A 20,230-nucleotide genomic window follows, 5' to 3' on the forward strand; every position below is an offset into this window, starting at 1 on the left:
CCACTATTATGTGTAAATCATCCAACATTTCTCTATAATACTTTTCTCATTAGCACAAGACGATTTAGGAAACGAGTACGTCTCGGATGATAAAGCTTTATAATCAATAAAATTCTCAAAATACTAATAACTCTACCCATTTAGATGCTGGTCTCTAATTAAAAAATAACTACAAAGAAAGCAAGCATGAGGACGTATGAATAGAACTATTATCGTTAACGCACGAGAATATAGGACCAAGATAAAGTATTATTAAAAATGAATTGAAATATCTAACACATAATAGGGTTTCATGAGTAACCCTAGTGAAGAGCTTACTCCATTACAAAAGAAAAGAAGAAGAAAAGAAAAATCAAAACTCTATTATTTTTGCTCTGGACTACGGACCCCAGACTTCCCTTCCTTGATTGAGTAACACTGTATATATAGGGACAGAAGAATTTTACCTTTCATTTTCATTCTCATTATTACATCGTCAACCCAATAGAAGTTTGTCATGTGTTAAGTGATAAACAAATTATCAATTGTAGTGTGCCACATCATCCCTTTATGCATCACTTTACACCATTTAATATGTGAGAGAATATTTTGGATTAATTCTCATGCATGCAACTTATTTTCTCAAATCTCCAAATCTTCATGTATTTATTTTTGTGATGCATGTAGACAATTCTTTCCTAATTCATCCTTTTTTCAACCATATCTCCTTTGGATTTCCTTAATGGGATAAAGGGAAGGATAAATTTTCATGGTCAAGATGTCGACATTGTTACAGTTACGTCCACGGTTCAACCATTTGCTTCAATATGTTTTCCCTTCTAAAGTCCATATTTTCTGCGCACAAGCACAGTTTTAGCCGTTTTTCGATTCATATCCCATTTTATTCATGTACCTACAAAAATAAAATAAATACCAAACTTAGTACAAAAATAAGCACCAACAATATATATTATCAGGACTAATTAAGACACAAATATGTGTCTATCAAATACCCCCAAGCCTATATTTCTCTAGTCCTCGAGCAAAACTAAAATGAAAATAAGAATCCTAACTCACTATCGCAGACATCGCAGTTGCACTTAGCATTTGCAACAACCCTTTAAACCCCTAGGTGTCCCTAGTGGCTGAGTTATAGTCTCGGGAGGGTTTATTAGAGGTGTACCTGCAAAAATTTTACTTCTAATTGGTCACAAGTATTCAAAGAGCTATGAGGACACACATATTCTCAACCTATCTCCAAGTAACTAGAATGCAAGGGAAATCAGAGGTATCCGCTCTACAACTGAATAAAGAATTGGGGAGACACATCCGCTCAACAACTGGATCAAGAGATATCCGCTCTACAGCTGGATAAACATTATGAAACACATCCTCTTTATAGCTGGATAAGATTAGGAGAGAGATAAAAATGAGAGGTACATCCGCTCTACAGCTAGATACATTACATGTGATGAGTTCAACCAGTGCTAGAAAGATCTTGTGTCATATGGAAGGCGGACTAACAAAGCAACCAATATGCATTTCTCCTCGGCTCTCTCATAATGCTCAGTAGAAACAACGTCTTCTTCGGCTTCAACTGTTGATGATAAACTCGCGAACCTATTAGAACCTTGACAATTAACTCTTCTCCTCAATTTCTTCTTACTTGAAACTTCTTTATATATTTCTCTTCTACCCCATGGCCTTATTAACAAAAAAAGGTAACTACAAAAATTTAAATGTAACTATTAATTTTTTTTTCTTCTTTTTTGTGTGTTTTTTTTAGAGAAACACAATAATAACAAGACTAATATTTACATGACCATGAGAGAAGCACTTGGATCTTCGCAACTTGTGATGTCTTGGTATCATGAACTTCAACAACTTACATCGTTTTCTTTGCTCTTGTAACTTCTTGTACGTAAGTCTTCAACTTTGATTTTGAATTCTGCTTTTCTTTCTATTATTGCATATAAACCTTAAACTTCTTCAACTTTCTTCATAGATTTTGACGTCGCTTCACTTGTTGATGATAACTTTCTACTGAGAGAGATTCGCAATCCAATAACTAATAAGACTACATGGGAGGTTATTTTGTCTTTCTGGCATTTCCTTCTGACCTAATTGTCTTTCCATCATGGATGGTTAGGTCCATCACGATTACTCTCTAAAAGATAAATTTTCTCTCCTGCGTGTCAATGATCTCAATGTCTTTTTCTCTAATATATCATTAGCATGTTATCCCTAGAAATTCGAATTTCCATCTTTTCGGTGAGAAACAGTATGTAAACTTAGCTAACCGAGTACTATGTGACACTAGAAGTTTTAATAATGCAACTAAAAGTTTCTCCCATACCCCAAACTTCAATCTAACATTGTCCTCAATGTTCTAAAGATAAAATTTAACGCATGAACAAGGAGAAATTGTTACCACTTGAAGCAAAGGAGTTAAGGAAAGATATTACCGTGTTGCATGAGCATGGTTTACCTCCCAAGAAGTGCTAAGTTTAAAGTCTTCAGCCAGACATCGTAAGAATTAGTCACCAAATAAAATCATAAAGTAGTAGTCGGAACAACTGTGGGTCATAAAAACTAAATAAAGCTACCACAAATAAAAGGAATGCCAATAAAATGAATAAATAAAGCATACCCTTATCAAGTTTCTCGTTTAAGACAACTACATCTAGTTGTGACTCGGTTTCAGGCTCTATGAAAGGGTCTAGATAAAATATTTTCATTGGCTTAGTTTCCTAATAGGAAGGATCCGGAGGATCAGGTTGTACAGTCTAGAAAAACTCAAGTAAAAACTTAGAAGCACATAATAATAATCTGAACAATTGTGGATCTTCAAAGTCAATTATATTTGACTTATATAGTTGACCATAATGGTGGTCATTCTTAAGAAAATGTGTCGACGATTCTAATTTCTTAATATAATTAGGTATCGTTCTAAAAAATATATAATGACACATTTCAAATTGAGATACTCCCACATTTGGTAAATAAAATTTTGGTGGGACAACAAAGTCAATTATGGTATCATGGACTGGATTAACCACATCAACAAGAGGATGGGTTTCTATCAACTGAGTTTCTTTCTGGACATAACTAAGTTCAGGAAAACGTGCATGAAGATAATCTTTTGAAGTGGTAAAGGAACATATATTGAGTCCCAAGTTAGGGACCTTTATAAGAGTAGAGGGTAAACCACAGCGAGAAGGATATTCACCCCCAAACTTAGAATTGTCAATATCCTTGGATAAACTAGTCATAATTTCCTTAGTTTCTAAATTATCATATTTAGGAAATTGGTCTTTTATTTCTTCTAAGTTGTAATCATGAGGTTCTACATTTCTATAATCCACAACAGGGGCTATTGTTTCTGAATCGCTAGACTCTAAAACATTAGTCTCAGGATAAACTCTTTCCTCTAAGCCATCCTCGGCTTCATAATCACAATAATATACTACACCGTCTAAAACAATAGTATCTCTAAACAAATCCTTTCCCACTTGAATAGGTGAATAATCAACAATACTATTAGGATTTGAATTAGAAACAACATTATCATCATAAAGCTCAATTGGTGTAACAATTTCCTCGTCATCATGACTACATTTCTCATAATCTTCATCAGTACTATCCTCATCATCATCACAATATGAATATGGTTAAACCTTATCTAATTGGCAGTTAAGTTCATTTAGAGCAATACTTAAAGCTACAATTCTTTCCTTCGTATCTAAGTCATGCCTGAGTGACTCTTCATAAAATTGTTCCCTTAGTATGTCTCTTCTATTTAAATTTTCAGTCAACTGCTTGAGTGAATTTTCTAAAGAAAGGCAGGATCATAAGAATTATTTTTTTGCAACTATTTCATTAAATCCTCCAAAGACGGAGAATTTACGTTTTGGTCATTATAATATTGCTCACTTACCCGTTCATATGACCGGTGGACGTGCGGATAGTAATTGGGATCACCATGGTAAGAAACACAACCTTTAGAAGATCGGTAGTGGTTCCAAGTACTATCCACACTATGGCCAAAGCACAAATATTGTCCATTTTGAAATTCGGGTCGATATTCATTATATTGGTCCTCATAATACCAGTTCGACATTTTCTTGGTGCACATCCAAATCCAGGGTCGACTAAAATAGGTAGGATCAAGCTACCTAAAGAAGAATATACCTACAGTCAAAGACTGGTCAACGGTACCGGGTTAAGGCTTGTGGTGTTTCGGATGATAACGCCCAGAGGGTTCACCGTACTAAACCACGTGTTTTCCTACTAATCGGTGCCAGACGATGCTATATGGTGTGCACATGTGCATTTCTTTTAAGGAAAATAAAATAAAATAAAATTCTAATCTAATCATGTACAATAAAATAAATTCTATAGAATCTTAATATGGATATTTACAAAAATAAATGGGAATCTAAAAATAAAATAGAATATGAGATTTCTTACTTACCTTTTGGTAGTCAAATTGTATTCCCACTTTTAATGCATTTAAACCTGCATACCAAAAATAAAAAGATACCCACAACTAAAATCCAGAAAATAAAATAAAATAAAGAAAATAATCTAATCTATCATATATTTACAAATTTACAAAAATTAAAAATAACAACTTTTAGTCCCAGGCAGCGGCGCCAAAAACTTGATGAGATATTTTATTATGCCGCAAGTGCACGGCTGTCGATAGGACAATATACAAATGCGGGTTCGTTCTACATGGACTAAATTTGTTACCTTCAATTTCTAATTAAATAAAGTGAGAAAGAAAATAATATAAGATAAAAAGTTAATTAAGATAAATAAATAGAAAAGAAAAACCTAGGGTTCCAACAATCCACCACTATTATGCGTAAATCATTCAACATTTCTCAATAATACTTTTCTCATTAGCACAAGACGATTTTGGAAACGAGTACGTCTCCGATGATAAAGCTTTATAATCAATAAAATTCTCAAAATACTAATAACTCTACCCATTTAGATGCTGGTCTCTAATTAGAAAATAACTACAAAGAAAGCAAGCATGAGGACGCATGAATAAAACTATTATCGTTAACACACGAGAATATAAGACCAAGATAAAGTATTATTAAAAATGAATTGAAATATCTAACACATGATAGGGTTTCATGAGTAACCCTAGTGAAGATATTACTCCATTACAAAAGAAAAGAAGAAGAAAAGAAAAATGAAAACTCTATTATTTTTGTTCCGGACTACGAACCCCGGACTTCCCTTCCTTGATTGAATAACACTGTATATATAGGGACAAAAGAATTTTACCTTCCATTTTAATTTTCATTATTACATCATCAACCCAATAGAAGTTTGCCATGTGTTAAGTGATAAAGAAATTACCAATTGTAGTGTGCCACATCATCCCTTTCTGCAACACTTTACACCATTTAATATGTGAGAGAATATTTTGGATTAATTCTCATGCATGCAACTTATTTTCTCAAATCTCCAAATCTTCATGTATTTATTTTTGTGATGCATGTAGGCAATTCTTTCCTAATTCATCCTTTTGTCAACTATAACTCCTTTGAATTTCCTGAATGGGATAAAGGGAAGGATAAATTTTCATGGTCAAGGTATCGACATTGTTACAGTTACGTCCACGGTTCGACCCATTTGCTTCAATATTTGTTCCCTTCCAAAGTCCATATTTTCTGCGCACAAGCCCAGTTTTAGCCGTTTTTCGAGTCATAGCTCATTTTATTTATGTACCTACAAAAATAAAATAAATACCAAATTAGTACAAAAATAAGCACCAATAATATATATTATCAGGACTAATTAAGACAAAAATATGTGTCTATCAGGTGTTTTACAACCGGAGCAGTATGAGACTGGGCTCCAAAGTGAGCTCAAGTTAAAAAATGTAAAAACTCTGGAGGCAAGGAAATGGCAACTTCAAGCGAAGCAAAACAATTTTAGATGGTGGGATGCTAATACTAGTTACTTTCATAGAATTGCTAGTACCAGAAAGAAGAGAAATACCATATCTAAGCTTCAAGTCGATGGGGTGGACTGCTTCGCCATAAAGGAGGAAATCAGAAACTTTTATGTTAACTTGTTTCTTCTCATAATAACTCTAATATTTATTTGGAAAATCTACAATTTTCCAAGATAAACGAACATATGAAGGTTTGGCTAGAAAGAAGCTTTACTGAAGAGGAGGTTTGGGAAGTTATCAGGAAGATGGGATGCAACAAATCGCCAGGAATAGATGGTTTTAGTGTCGAGTTCTACAAAAGTTGCTGGAGTAGTATTCAGGTGGATTTCATGAGCATGCTTGATGACTTTCACATGTATATATGTGTCTATGGATTGGAGGCCTAACTGCTCTTTTATCACCTTAATTCCTAAACAAGAAGATTCTTGTACCCCGAAAGACTTTAGACCTTTTATTCTCTTAAGTAGTGCCTACAAGATTCTATCTAAAGTTATTGCGGAAAGACTAAAGGTAGTTATGACAAGTCTAATTTTTGATTATCAAGGAGCTTTCATAAAACATAAACATATTCTGGATGGTGTTCTTATTGTTAGAGCATTGCTCGGTCGAACTCGCAAGCGTTGCTATCTCAAGCTTCTTTGTCAAGTTAGTTGCCAAAACTATAAGTCTTGATTTCTAGTCTACTTGTAGCTAAGTCTCGAATTAGGATAGTAAGTGTAGTTGAGCTTTAGACTCCACGACGTTCATCGAATGAAGACGAAGAACTACTCAAGGGAACTTTTGGAACTTCATCAACTAAAGTTATGTGGAGACTTGAACTTATCTATCACTCAAAAGTCTATCTACTCTATCTCCTATTTGAGACAAAAAGTCGTATTACTATATAGACTTCAATTATACACATTTGCTATTTCAAGCCGAGTTTATCTCGCTTATCTATTTATCGAAACATGTGTTGGTAAGCTTTCGCTTTAGCCAAGTTCATCTTTACTCGTGAAGAAAGTCATGTTGATTATTTCAATAACTTGAAAATCTCTTTGATGCTAATAGTTTGTGAATAACAACTATTTTAACATCCTCTAAGAAAGATTCAATGATTGAAATGAGAGTTTAGAAAAAATAACCATGTTTGGATATAAACATAGTGTGTTCTCACATTTCTGTAAAAGTCCAAAACCGGGAACCTGAAGTATGCGTACCCGTATGCGTACCGGCGATTATTGGAAATCCAGGCAAGTATGCGTACCCGTACGCATACTGGCGGAAGTTTCACGTCCGTGAATTTCTGCTGGAGTTCGGAAGAGTGAATTGGTATGCGTACCCGTACATGTACTGGCGTAACCAAACTCGGTCCGGCTACTTAGGTATGCGTACCGTTTGCATACTTAAGTAGGGTACTTTCTAAAATCGGTTTGTTCATGAACTAAAAAACATTTATATAATAAGGAATGCAATCTTTGCAAACTGTGTCTATAAAGTTCATTAATTGATTCGAGTGAATCAAAATCGATTTTTCTTCGATTGTGTCTTGTATACTTCTATGAGATCTAAGCAATTGAACAACTCTCAATCTAGTTCATTTGAGTCATTTGAACTAGTTATGGTAAAGATGAATAAGGTTGATATGAAAGTGCTCATATTGCTAACCATTGGTTAACTATTGTTGATCCGACTAAGTGTACACGTTTAGGTACGGTTACTCAAAACTAAATGAAGGTACATTTCATTTGTGTAGAACAAGCTAAGTTCGATCTAATGGTTGAAAGATATTAGCTTGAATCTAATCAGGTTTTCATCTAACAGTGAATATTGAATGCTTTGTTACCAAGGTAACTTGGATTGCAAATCCTAATTTGAAATATATATAAAGGAGAACTCTAGCAACTTGGAAACGTAATCCCCACACCTCCTGTGTGATACTAGTTGCATAGATAGAGTCGATTCTCCTATAACCTTAGGTTTTTCACGAAACCCTGTAGGTTAACGACCTAAAGACTTCAACGGGATTGTGAATCTAGACCCAACTATTTTCTCTGTAGTTGCGTGATCTGATCTTGCTGTTTTCTATCATGATTGAGTACAATCGTAAGATTGGCTTGAGATTTATATCTCCGATAGGCAAGATAAAAAAGTAGTCACAAACATCTTCGTCTCATCGTTTGTGATTCCACAATATCTTGTTTCGTTAATCGATTAAGATTATTTTGAGGTGATTGATAACACTAGGTTCTTCTTCGGGAATATAAGTCCGGGTTATCAATTGGTTCATGTTTACCTTGATTTATCAAAAGACAGAACAAATACTCGCAGGTATATCTGTGGGAGACAGACTTATCTATTCAATAGACTTTTCTGTGTGATATAGATTTGTTAATCAAGTCTTCGACTTTGGGGCGTAGAAACTCTTAGTTGTGGGTGAGATCAACTAAGGGAATCAAGTGCGTAATATCTTGATGGGATCAGAGACGTAAGGAACACTACTGTACCTTGATCAGTGTGAGATTGATTAGGGCTCAACTACATTCCAGACTGAAGTTAGCTTTGTAGTAGGCTAGTGTTTGTAGCGGCTTAATACAGTGTGGTGTTTAAATCTGGACTAGGTCCCGCTTTTTTTTTGCATTTTCGGTTTTCTCGTTAATAAAACTTCTGGTGTCTGTGTTAATTCTTTTTCGTATTATATTTTGTTATATAACTGAAATATCACAAGTTGTGCGTTGAATCGATTAATTAGTAAATCCAACCTTTGGTTATTGATTGAAATTGATTAATACTTGAATATTGGTCTTTGGTACAGTTCAAGTTATTTCTCTCATATTCAATCAGGCTAGCAAATCCTTATTTGCCTGGTTGGGGATTGAATTGAGAAATTGAGATATAACTCTTTGATATACTTTTTAGTAAGATTGAGTATGACTGTCTAGTCGATTCTCTTGAAAGTATATTGGAGTTAGTCCATACAGATTGCGAAGCGAAATATTGGGAGAGGTTGTTAGACCCCGCTTTTTCAATTGTTATCAGAGCAGGATAACACGTTTAAGACCTCATAAGTTTGTGTTTGTAGCGATCTGACTCTATGGACATAAGTGCTATCTCAATAAACGTATCACCAGTCTTTGATGGCTCGAATTACCTTTGGTGGAAAATTGCGATGCGTGCCTTTCTTCAAGCGCGTGATTTTTAATCATCGGTTACGTTGTTAATGGCTATAGTCCTCTGGTTGTTACAATAGACACTGTAACTGTTCCAAAGGATACTGGTGATTATGATGCTGCCGAGATTCTTGCTGCGAAGCAAAATTCTGATGGATTGAATACAATCATCCATGCCATTACCCCAGATCTTCAGCACCATGTGACTACGTGCACTCGGTCTAAAGAAGCTTGGGATATCTTAGAAACTGTATTTGAAGGGAATACCTGTGAAAAAGAAGCTAGGATTCAAAACCTAAATTCTGACTGGGAAAACCTTCTTATGGAGGATGAAGATTCATTTGATGAGTTTAATCACAAAGTGTCTGAAATTGTTAATGCATCTTTTGCATTGGGTAAGACTATTCCTTAAAAGGACATTGTGATGAAAATTCTCAGATCTTTGCCATCTAGATACGATTCTAAGAAACACACTATCGTTGAGGGAAATAACCTTGATGTGCTTTCCAGAAATACTCTTGTTGGGAAGTTAAAGATCTTTGATCATGAGCATATATCCAAATCGGGAAAGGATATTGCATTCAAGGAACAAAATAACACTAAATGACTTGATAAAAGTAAAAGTGTTGGCATCTCTGGTGATGATCTTTCTGAGACTGATTCTTCAGATGAAGATCTTGACAAGTCAGTCTCGTTGATCACAAGACAGTTTAGAGATCTTCTTTTGAAGAGAAGTAAACGGTTCACTAGAGACAAACCTAAGTCATCAGTTGAACCTCATAATCGTGTTTCTCCTAAAAACAGGGATACTGATGATACTAATGACGAGGATATGCCACAGTTCTTCAAGTGTAAAGGTTTTGGTCATTTTGCAAATGAGTGTCCAAATCGTAGAAAGTACACTGGAAACAAAGGTCTTGCTGCAACTCTTGATGAAATGTCTGACCATTATGATTATAATGAAGACAAAAAATCAAATGTTGCACTCTTCTGTGAAAATGCTGATTTTGATAATTGTAGCAATACGTTCATCAATCTCGATATTCTTCCAGAAGAAACTTCAACCACATTGGATGATAAAATGGATTTCTCTTTGCTCTATGGAAATTATTTTTCTAATTTTGCAGGTTCCACTGTATGTTTGGCAGCCTGCACAGATGTGATGTATAAACATTCCTCCAATTTGGCATGTTCTTATTGTACTCTTAGAGGTCATGAGTTATCAAAACGTTTCAAGTACAAACACAAGATAAGATATGTCAACAGACTTCAACGAAGAGAAAATCGATTAGCTAACAAGCTCAAACTTGTTCAGGAATCGACTGAGGTATGTAATCTTAGCTCCTCTTCAAAGAAGTTAATTTCCAAAGATGTGTCTACACCATTAAGAAAAAGATATTGGTCTGAACAGTCTGGGAAACAGAGAACTAGGAATTCCATTCAAGAAAGGTATGGTGGATAGATTATTGTTCACCCCAGCACAAAGTAATTGTGTTGGTTAAGTGTCTTGTCTCACGCGTCTGGTTCAAAAGAGACAAGAGTTAGCACTCCACAGGGCTTTAGAAAAAGTGTTCTTTCTTGGTTTGTTGTTGATTTGTTTTTTAGTTTTTTTTTTTTTTTGGAATTCTTCCATCTTTTCATATCTTATTGATATTGAAAGGACTCTTCTCTGTTTTATCAATAAAAGAAGTTAAAATAGATAATTCTGCCTTTTTAGGGTAAGAGTTGTGTGTACGTGAATCCTTTAAGTGTATAAAGGTTCCATAACCCTACATTCCTTTTTCCTTCCTTAAGAAACTCTTTTATCACAAGTTTGCTTGTAGAGATTGTTCTGAGAAATTCCTCTCATAAACCCATATTGTTATGGAGACTCCAAGCATCATAACTTCTGATGCAAAAGATGTTAATATGATTGTTAAGTCATCAATCATGAAGGAAAAAGAAATTCCTCATGTTCACTCAAATTTGAAAAGAAAAAAAAGGAATGTGAGAAAACCAAAGGTTGTCCCTTTAAATCTTCAGAAATTTTCTGGTGTTCTTGAAGAATTGAAGGAATTAAGAACGGAAGTACAGCAAATAAAGGCTTTTGTGTTTAGGACTCTTGAAATTCAGAAGGCCTTGGTTCGGCATCAATCAAGAAGGTTAGTTGATATCAACTCCTATCTTCATGAACCTTATGTCCCAATGGTTGTTGACGACAAGGAGTTCGGGGACGATAAAGAATTTTTCAAAGGTCTTAATGTCTATGAAACTTCTTATGAGAATTTATTCTTATGTTTTAAGAAGGATAACTAGGGTTTGGAATAGCAATTATTGTGAGTACACATAGCTAATTCCACCGATTTTCATCTTGCAATTTTTTTAGATTTATTTATTTAAATTCTAAAGTTTATTTGGAAGATGATTTTGCAGTATTAATCTTTATGGTTTCATATATTACAACTTGTTATGGGATATGTGTGTTTGCGTCCGTGAAATGATTGTCCCATACGTGGTCAAAAGTTAAGTCCTTCATATGTCATTATGCAAGTATTGATAAAAGATTGAATGAACTTTTGACAAACAAAAGTTAATCCTGTTATGTCATTATGCAAATATTGATGGAAGATAGGATGGACTTTTGTTTACAAAGATTAAGTATATTATATGTCATTGTGAAAATAGTGATGAAAAATAGAATGAATCTTTGTTTATTCCGCAGTATTGATCTTCCCTGATCCATATCTTTATGTAAATACTGTGCGGCTCCGTAAGTTCTCTTATGTGAGCATTTTCGACTAAATTGATCATGGGTTCTCTTGTGGTTAATTTAATTGAGATTTTTGGATACAAATTCATGTTTCATGTGATTTGTTAATGTCCAAAGAAATCCTTCTTTTCTTGTGAAAGTAAGGTCGCTCTTGTTGTTCTTTTGGGAATGACATTTTATGGGGGAGAGTTCTTAATTGAACTTGTGCTTAATTTCCAAATATTTGTGGAGAGTGCGGTTGTGGAATATTATAGGGGTTATCTTGTATCTTTATAAACTCCTTGATGAATGAATTTAGTTTCGTCTATATGATTGCATCTAAAAAAGTTGATATGTGCCTTTCTTTTGGTCATGAAGTATCTCTAAGGAAATTTCATTAGGATCCCACAAGTTGTCGTAACTTTGCCAATTTTATTGACAAAAAGGGGAAGAATTAATGTGTAGTTCACACTACAAATACATATGGTTTCCGGATCATTATGTAAGGGGGAGTAGTTTTCATGTGAGATGAAGTATTGACTAAGGAGGATTGATACATATCACCATAGTATTGTTATCGAAGTTATGATACAATTGAACTTTGATGCTGTGTAATAATGCTATGACATTGTATAATAATGATTGACAGTTATTGTTTTCTCATTGTTATAGCTACGGATTTTCAACAACGATGATGCTGAGTTAAACACATTTAGAATCATTGGAGTACTTGGAAGTGACGAAGATTTCGAGAAATGTTGAAGAACCAATGAGATCAAGCATTTGGATGAGAAGCTACAAAGTTTATTTATTTTGTACTTCATATGTATTGATAGTTTTGTTATTAAAATTGACAAAGGGGGAGATTTTTAGAGCATTGATCGGTCGAACTCGAAAGCATTGCTATCTCAAGCTTGTTTGTCAAGTTTAGTTGCTAAAACTATAAGTCTTGATTTCTAGTCTACTTATAGATGAGTCTCAGATTAGGATATCAAGTGCAGTTGAGCTTTAAACTGCACGACGTTCATCCAATGAAGACGAAAAACTACTCAAGGGAACTTGTGGAACTTCATCAACTAAAGGTATGTGGAGACTTGAACTTATCTATCACCCAAAAGTCTATCTACTCTATCTCCTATTTGAGACAAAAAGTCGTATTCCTATATAGACTTCAATTATACACATTTTCTATTTCGATCCGAGTTCATATCGCTTATCTATTTCTCGAAATATGTGTCGGTAAGATTTCGCTTTAGCCAAGTTCATCTTTACTCGTGACGAAAGTCATGTTGATTATTTCAATAACTTTAAAATCACTTTAATGCTAATAGTTTGTGAATAACAACTATTTTAACATCCTCTAAGAAAGTTTCAATAATTGAAATGAGAGTTTAGAACAAGTAACCATGTTTGGATATAAACATAGTGTGTTCTCACATTTGTGTAAAAGTCCAAAACCGGGAACGTGAACTACGCGTACCCGTACGCGTACCGGCGGTTGTTGGAAATCCGGGCAAGTATGCATACCAGTACGCATACTGGCGGAAGTTTCACGTCTGTGAATTTCTGCTGGAGTTTGGGAGAGTGAATTGGTATGCGTACCCGTACGCGTACTGGCGTAACCAAACTCGGTCTGGCTACTTAGGTATGCGTACTCGTTTGCATACTTAAGTGGTTTACTTTCTAAAATCGGTTTGTTCATGAACTAAAACATTTATATAATAAGGAATCCAATCTTTGTAAACCGTGGCTATAATGTTCATGAATTGATTCGAGTGAATCAAAACCGATTTTTCTTCGATTATGTCTTGTGTACTTCTATGAGATCTAAGAAATTGAAAAACTCTCAAACTAGTTCATTTGAGTCCTTTGAACTAGTTATGGTAAAGTTGAATAAGGTTGATATGAAAGTGCTCTTATGGATAACCATTGGTTAACTATTGTTGAACCGACTAAGTTTAAACGTTTAGGTACGGTTACTCAAACCTAAATGAAGGTACATTTCCTTTTTGTATGACAAGCTAAGTTCGATCTAACTGTTGAAAGATATTAGCTTGAATCTAATCAGATTTTCATCTAACGGTGAATATTGAATGCTTTGTTACCAAGGTACTTAGATTGCAAACCCTGATTTGAAATCTATATAAAGGAGAACTCTAGCAACTGGGAAACCTAATCCCCGTACCTCCTGTGTGATACTAGTTGCATAGCTAGAGTCGATTCTCCTTTAACCTTAGCTAGGTTTTTCACGAAACCCTGTAGGTTAACGACTTAAAAACTTCATTGGGATTGTGAAGCCAGACCCAACTATTTTCTTTATAGTTGCGTGATCTGATCTTACTGATTTCTATCGTGATTGAGTACAATCGTAAGATTTGCTTGAGATTTATATCTCTGATAGGCAAGATAGAAAAGTATTCACACACATATTCGTCTCATCGTTTGTGATTCCACAATATGTTGTTTCGTTAATCGATTAAGATTATTGTGAGGTGATTGGTAATACTAGGCTTTTCTTCGGAAATATAAGTCCGGGTTATCAATTGGTTCCTGTTCACCTTGATTTATCAAAAGACGGAACAAAAACTCGTAGGTATATCTGTGGGGACAAATTTATCTATTCAATAGACTTTTCTGTGTGATACATATTTGTTTATCAAGTCTTCGACTTTGGGTCGTAGCAATTTTTGGTTGTGGGTGTGATCATCTAAGGGAATCAAGCGCGTAGCATCATGATTGGATCAGAGACGTAAGGAATGTGACTGTACCTTGATCAGTGTGAGATTGATTAGGGATCAACTACATTCCAGTCCGAAGTTATCTTTGTAGTAGGCTAATGTCTGTAGAGGCTTAATACAATATGGTGTTCAAATCTGGACTAGATCCCATGGTTTTTCTGCATTTAACGTTTCCTCGTTAACAAAACTTACGGCGTCTGTGTTATTTCTTTTCCGCATTATATTTTATTATATAATTGAAATATCACAAGTTGTAAATCCAACCTTTGGTTGTTGATTGAAATTGATTGATCCTTGAGCATTGGTCTTTGGTACCGTTCAAGGTATTTCTCTTATATCCAATCTGGCTCGCGAATCCTTATTTTCTTGATTACGGATTGAATATAGAAATTGAGATATAACTCTTTGATATAATTTTTAGTAAGATTGAGTCTGATTGTCTAGTTGATTCTCTTGAAAGTATATTGGAGTTAGTCCATACAGATTGCTAAGCGAAGTATTGGGAGAGGTTGTTAGACCCCCGCTTTTTCACTTATTACTAATGAGTGTGTTGACAGTAGGTTCAAAGATAAAAAACCAGGTATTTTATGCAAGATAGATATGAAAAAAGCATTCGACAATGTCAATTGGAGTGCTCTTTTTAATATTCTAAGAAGACATGGTTTTGGCGATAAATGGCTTTCATGGATGCAATGGTGTATTTCCTCCGTTCATCTCTTTGATCTAGTTAATGGATCTTCTACTGAAAAATTCAAGCCAGCCAAAGGATTACGACAAGGCGACTCCCTTTCACCTTATCTTTTTCTTCTAGTGGTGGAAGTGCTCTCAAAACTTATGAATGATGCAGTTCAAAGAGATCAACTTCACGGCTTTCAAGTAGTAGGTACTTGTGAAGTCATATATCTCATCTTCAATTTTCTGACGATCACTCATTTTTATCGATGCAAAAGAAGAGGAGGTAAATAGACTTTTTATAATTCTTACTATTTTTGAATAACTGACCGGCATGAGATTGAACCCAGAGAAGAGTGCAATGTCACTATAGGGGAGGACCAAGTTATCTCTTCACTGGCTAAAGAATTGGGGTGTAAAACTGAAGCTCTGCCTATAAAATACTTAGGCCTTCCCATTGGTGCTAGCTCTAGAAGTCTTTCCGTTTGGGACTCGGTTCTAAAAAGAATGGAAGTGAGACTTGTTTCTTGGAAGAAGAAGTTTCTAAACAGAACCCGCAGATTGGCTCTTATAAAGGGATGTCTCCCAAGCTTAGCCATCTACTTTGTCTTTTTTCCACCTCCCTGTGATAAAGTTGATGCGAAACTTTCTTTGGGGTGCAGTGGTGGATAAAAAAAAGATGGCTTGGGTGAACTGGACCAAGGTCAGTCTTTTGAAAAAGAACAGTGGGTTAGGTATTAAGAATCTAAGGTTAACTAATAAATCCATTCTTCCCAAATGGTCGTGGAGGTATGCGACGCAAAGAAGTACTCCGTGGAGAAACATTGCTCAACAGAAAGGTATGGTAAACAAAAACATTGCTTTGCCTGCTGACAATATCACTGTGCAAGGAAATATTTTAAGGAGGAACATCACAAGGATGGTGCCAGAAATTCAAAGATTTGTTACTTTTAAAATTAATGACGGTAAGAACATCATATTTTGGTTTGATCATTGGACTGATAGGGGAAGTATCAAGGACATGTTCCCTGTCATTTTCAAAGCCTGTAAACACAAACAAGCAACTATCTCGGAGATGATTAGAGACGGAAGTTGGCAGGGTAACTTCAAAGCAAATTTGAATCAGAATGAGCAAATGGAGTGGGATATCCTTCTTAGAGATTTAGGTCATGTTCCTACTTTAGTAGACGAGGATGATGATGTGCACTTCGTGGAGAATGTTTGCCCTAAATCTTGTTACAATGCAACTATAATCATCTTTTGTGGCTGAAAGGAATTCCAAACAAAGTAAGTTTGTTGCTTTGGGAAGCTTTTAACAATTCTCTTCCTATAAGGAAAATGCTTCGACGACGTGGAGTTGATCTGGAGTCAGAAATGTGTGTTTTCTGCAATCGGGAACGAGAGACAGCTGAACATTTGCTGCTACATTGCACTTTCGCGTTTGAGGTTTGGGACTTATTTATTAAAGCCTTCCATATTGCATGGCCTATGCCATCGTCGATTCTGCAACTCTTTATTGCTTGGGACTGGAACGTATTGGATGGAAGATGTAAAACTATACGGTCATTAACTCACTACGCCATAGTTTGGAATCTTTGGAATGCTAGGAACAACAGGGTCTTTGGGTGTATGATTCGTTCAGTAGAGGAGATTATCATTATGGTTATACAGACGCTAGTTCTTTGGGATTGCGACAAAGATCTGTTCAAGTTTGTCGATGCAAACTCAGTCTTACAACTAGGAAATAATTTTGCATATGTAGTTTATTGTGTCTGTCTCTTGTAACTTCTGATACTTCAGGCTCTGCTTGTTTTTTTCTTAATACAACCTTTCCTTTTCGAAAAAAAAAATATTTATCCTAAAACTTATGGCCATAGCAGACTGCCCTTTATATTGAGGGAGAGAACTATAATCCAAAGGAAAGCAATAATGATAAGCCACTAAAATAAGGTAACATCCACCCACAACGAATGCGAATACAAAGAAAAGAAAATATTTTGCATAATTCCACAAGACATGGTGACAACAACTCTATAAAATGACATGAATTAAAGTCTGCAGGCATCCAACTCAAAATCAATTGACAATAAGTAGAGTAGCTCCACACCTTATATGGACCGCTGTATGGTTGCCCTATCTGCTTGGGTCTTACTGAGTCTCACGTCTCATACAGGGCTTGGCTGTGATACGGACATCCAACTCAACACCAATTGACAATGAGTGGAGAGGCCCTTCTATATTATATTTTAAGTTTATTTGGGGGACATTAACAGTGTGGGACTATTATCCTCAACACGCACCCTCACGTGTAGCCTCGTTGGGTCTAACACGTGGACCTACGTTGTGTGGTGACCGTTAGGCCTACTCACACACGGGCCTAGCTCTGATACCAAATTAAAGTCTGCAGGCATCCAACTCAAAACCAATTGGAAATGAGTGGAGAGGCCCTTCTATATTATATTTTAAGTTTATTAAGGGGACATTAACAGTGTGGGACTATTATCCTCAACATCTCTGTCACACTTTGTAAGATTTACAAAAGGTAAATGTCACAGTTAAGTGTTACTGAAGAATTGTTACAGAAGCGTGACAGAAGAAAAAGTCACAGTTTGTGACAGTAGGCGTGACAAAAAGTGTTATAACAATGGAGAAGTGTGACAGTTTTCTGGCAGAGGCGTTGCAGAAAGCAAATTTGTTTTTTGAAGGTGAAGAAGCTTTGGGAAAGTGGTTGATTCAAAGGGTTAAGTTGTGGATTTGAAATATACGCAACAGAAGATCAAAGTTGGTATTGCAGTCAGGAATGACTGGTACAGTTTGATTAAGGTGATTGAATTCAGAAACTTAGAATGACAAGGTATGTTGGGTGGTTATGTTTGAGCTTAAGGGAGGATGGTATCATGTTAACCTCAAACATGGTGATCGAAGAGTTTGTGGCAGAAACTTGGAAATCTTACAAAGTGTGGCAGACTTTGTGATAGTTATTGTTTGTGGCAGAAGCGTAACAAGAGAAAGATTGTGAGAGAATCATGAGGAAACAAAAAAAAATAAAAAAAAATTGAAGAAACAAAAACAATAAGGCTGTGAAGAAAGAGAAATAATCACCAGGTGGTGATGGGACAGTAAAGAGAGACAGAGTTGGATGTCCGTATTCTAACATGGTATTAGAGCAGGCTATTTGCGACGAGTCTTTGACCGCGCCTTTACTCCGCGTCACCCGATTTATTGTTCCACGTGTTAGACCCAACGAGGCTACACGTGAGGGGGCGTGTTGAGATCATTAGTCCCGCATGGTTGGGTTATTTAAGATCCTGCGGTTTATAATCTCTTAGGACCTCTCCACTCATTGCCAATTGGTTTTGAGTTGGATGCCCGTATTCTAACAACATGTGTCCTCCTTATTAGTGCATCAAAACCGAACCCCTCGTGGACTGTGCATCCCCAATAGGAAAGAACAAGTTCTTTGGATTTTTCTTCTATCCTATCATCCCTCGGCAGTGGCTTTTGTAAGAGAAGTGAACGTAACTTGAGGACACAATAGTGAGGATCCTAGCTCAGCCTTAAATGAGTTGTACCGGATAAATAACTCCACCACCAAAAGACTTGAAAGAAACTCCACAAAATTCTTCCATGCACAAAGTTTGTTGTCCATTGACTACACGACATACTTCAAGAGTTTCTCTCCCTCAACTCCTACAAACCTGTCCGCTACAAATTCTTCAGCTCTCTCAAAGACCTTAGGATCTTTGGTCACAATTGGCATATACCCGAACAACATCTCCCCCTGTTTAACTTGAAACGCTGATTCATGTTTCTCTATTACCAAGTCTGTCTTGGCTTTAGCATACTGGAACGGTGTTGCTGGATCTAACCTCAGAACTTCGTAAATCACTGACTTCACCAGTGGAATCTCTTATATTGCTTTCATCGTCACCTTTCCTTCATTGGACTTCACTGCTGATCTTATATCATATATTAACTGCTTTTGTATCTTTAAATCTAAGCGACTGATCCTTTTTTTTGATGTTTGGGAAATGAGCCTTCATCCCAGTGAAGGCATTAAAACGCACAAAAAGGAGAAGATTATGGCAGACTTCGTCTCTTTTTATACCCATCTTCTCACCTTGATCGAGAATCCCACATGCATTTGTGTAGAAGAAATTGTATAGCTCCTGATAACCGCGCTTTAGCAAACACGGAGGCAGACGAAAGGTGTGCAAGAGAGGATCTTCTAGAAAACAAGGTAAGCTTACTGGGGCAATCGGAGCTACTATGAACAAAAACCATGGAAGGATTTTCGATGGTGCTCCGTCACCGAACTCTGTGTTAGTTGGGTTTGTTGAGAGCCAGGAACGAGCTAGGAAGTTAAAACACGCCTTTTCATTTAGACCACCAGTTGGAGCATCAAAGTTTACCTTACATTTGGAAGCAAGTTTACTCTCAAGAGTGTCAAACAATTCACCAAAACTTGTTCTAAAATCTGGGATGATATATTCACTTTGTGAATGCATGAGGGAGAGAAATAGTTGTTTGAGCTTGGAATGATTAGGTTCAGATGGATCGAGATAGGAAAGGACTCTGTAACCACCGGTTAGTTTCGTGGAGGGCATGTACGTACCAGTGAAAAGATCTTTCTTCTCAACCTTAGAGACATCGAAAAGGATCGAAAAGCTCTTGGAATCAAGAAGGATAACCACCTTAGAGTTTGATGAGATGAAGGGACCGGGTGGCATATTAGCTCGAAACACGGTGCATTGATATTTTTGCATTCGAGACAGAAAGTATTTTTATGTCTTCACAAATCCCAAATGAAGTTTTCAAATCGTTAACCTAATAATGGTTTTGGAAAACCTAGGTAAATAGACAATCGACTCTAGTTTGCAACTAGGACACATGAGAGTGTTGGGATTAGGTTTCTCAAATGCTAGAGTTCTCTCTTATATATTCTTTCAAATCAGGGTTGCTTACAATCAAAGATAAGATAGCT

The 20,230-nt window shown here is 35.9% G+C and overlaps 1 protein-coding gene and 1 pseudogene across 1 annotated transcript; one reads left to right on the forward strand and one right to left on the reverse strand.

The window, feature by feature from the left end:
* The first annotated feature begins 15,925 nt into the window (after positions 1 to 15,925).
* Positions 15,926 to 16,516, forward strand: LOC113351996. Its single transcript, XM_026595885.1, has one exon. It carries the CDS (start codon positions 15,926 to 15,928, stop codon positions 16,514 to 16,516), a length of 591 nt encoding a protein of 196 aa, XP_026451670.1.
* A 2,211-nt stretch (positions 16,517 to 18,727) lies between these two features.
* On the reverse strand, positions 18,728 to 20,024 carry LOC113351998 (annotated as a pseudogene).
* Between the last annotated feature and the right edge of the window lie 206 nt (positions 20,025 to 20,230).

This window comes from Papaver somniferum, chromosome 2 (assembly GCF_003573695.1).
Source record: "Papaver somniferum cultivar HN1 chromosome 2, ASM357369v1, whole genome shotgun sequence".
Lineage (NCBI taxonomy): Eukaryota > Viridiplantae > Streptophyta > Magnoliopsida > Ranunculales > Papaveraceae > Papaver > Papaver somniferum.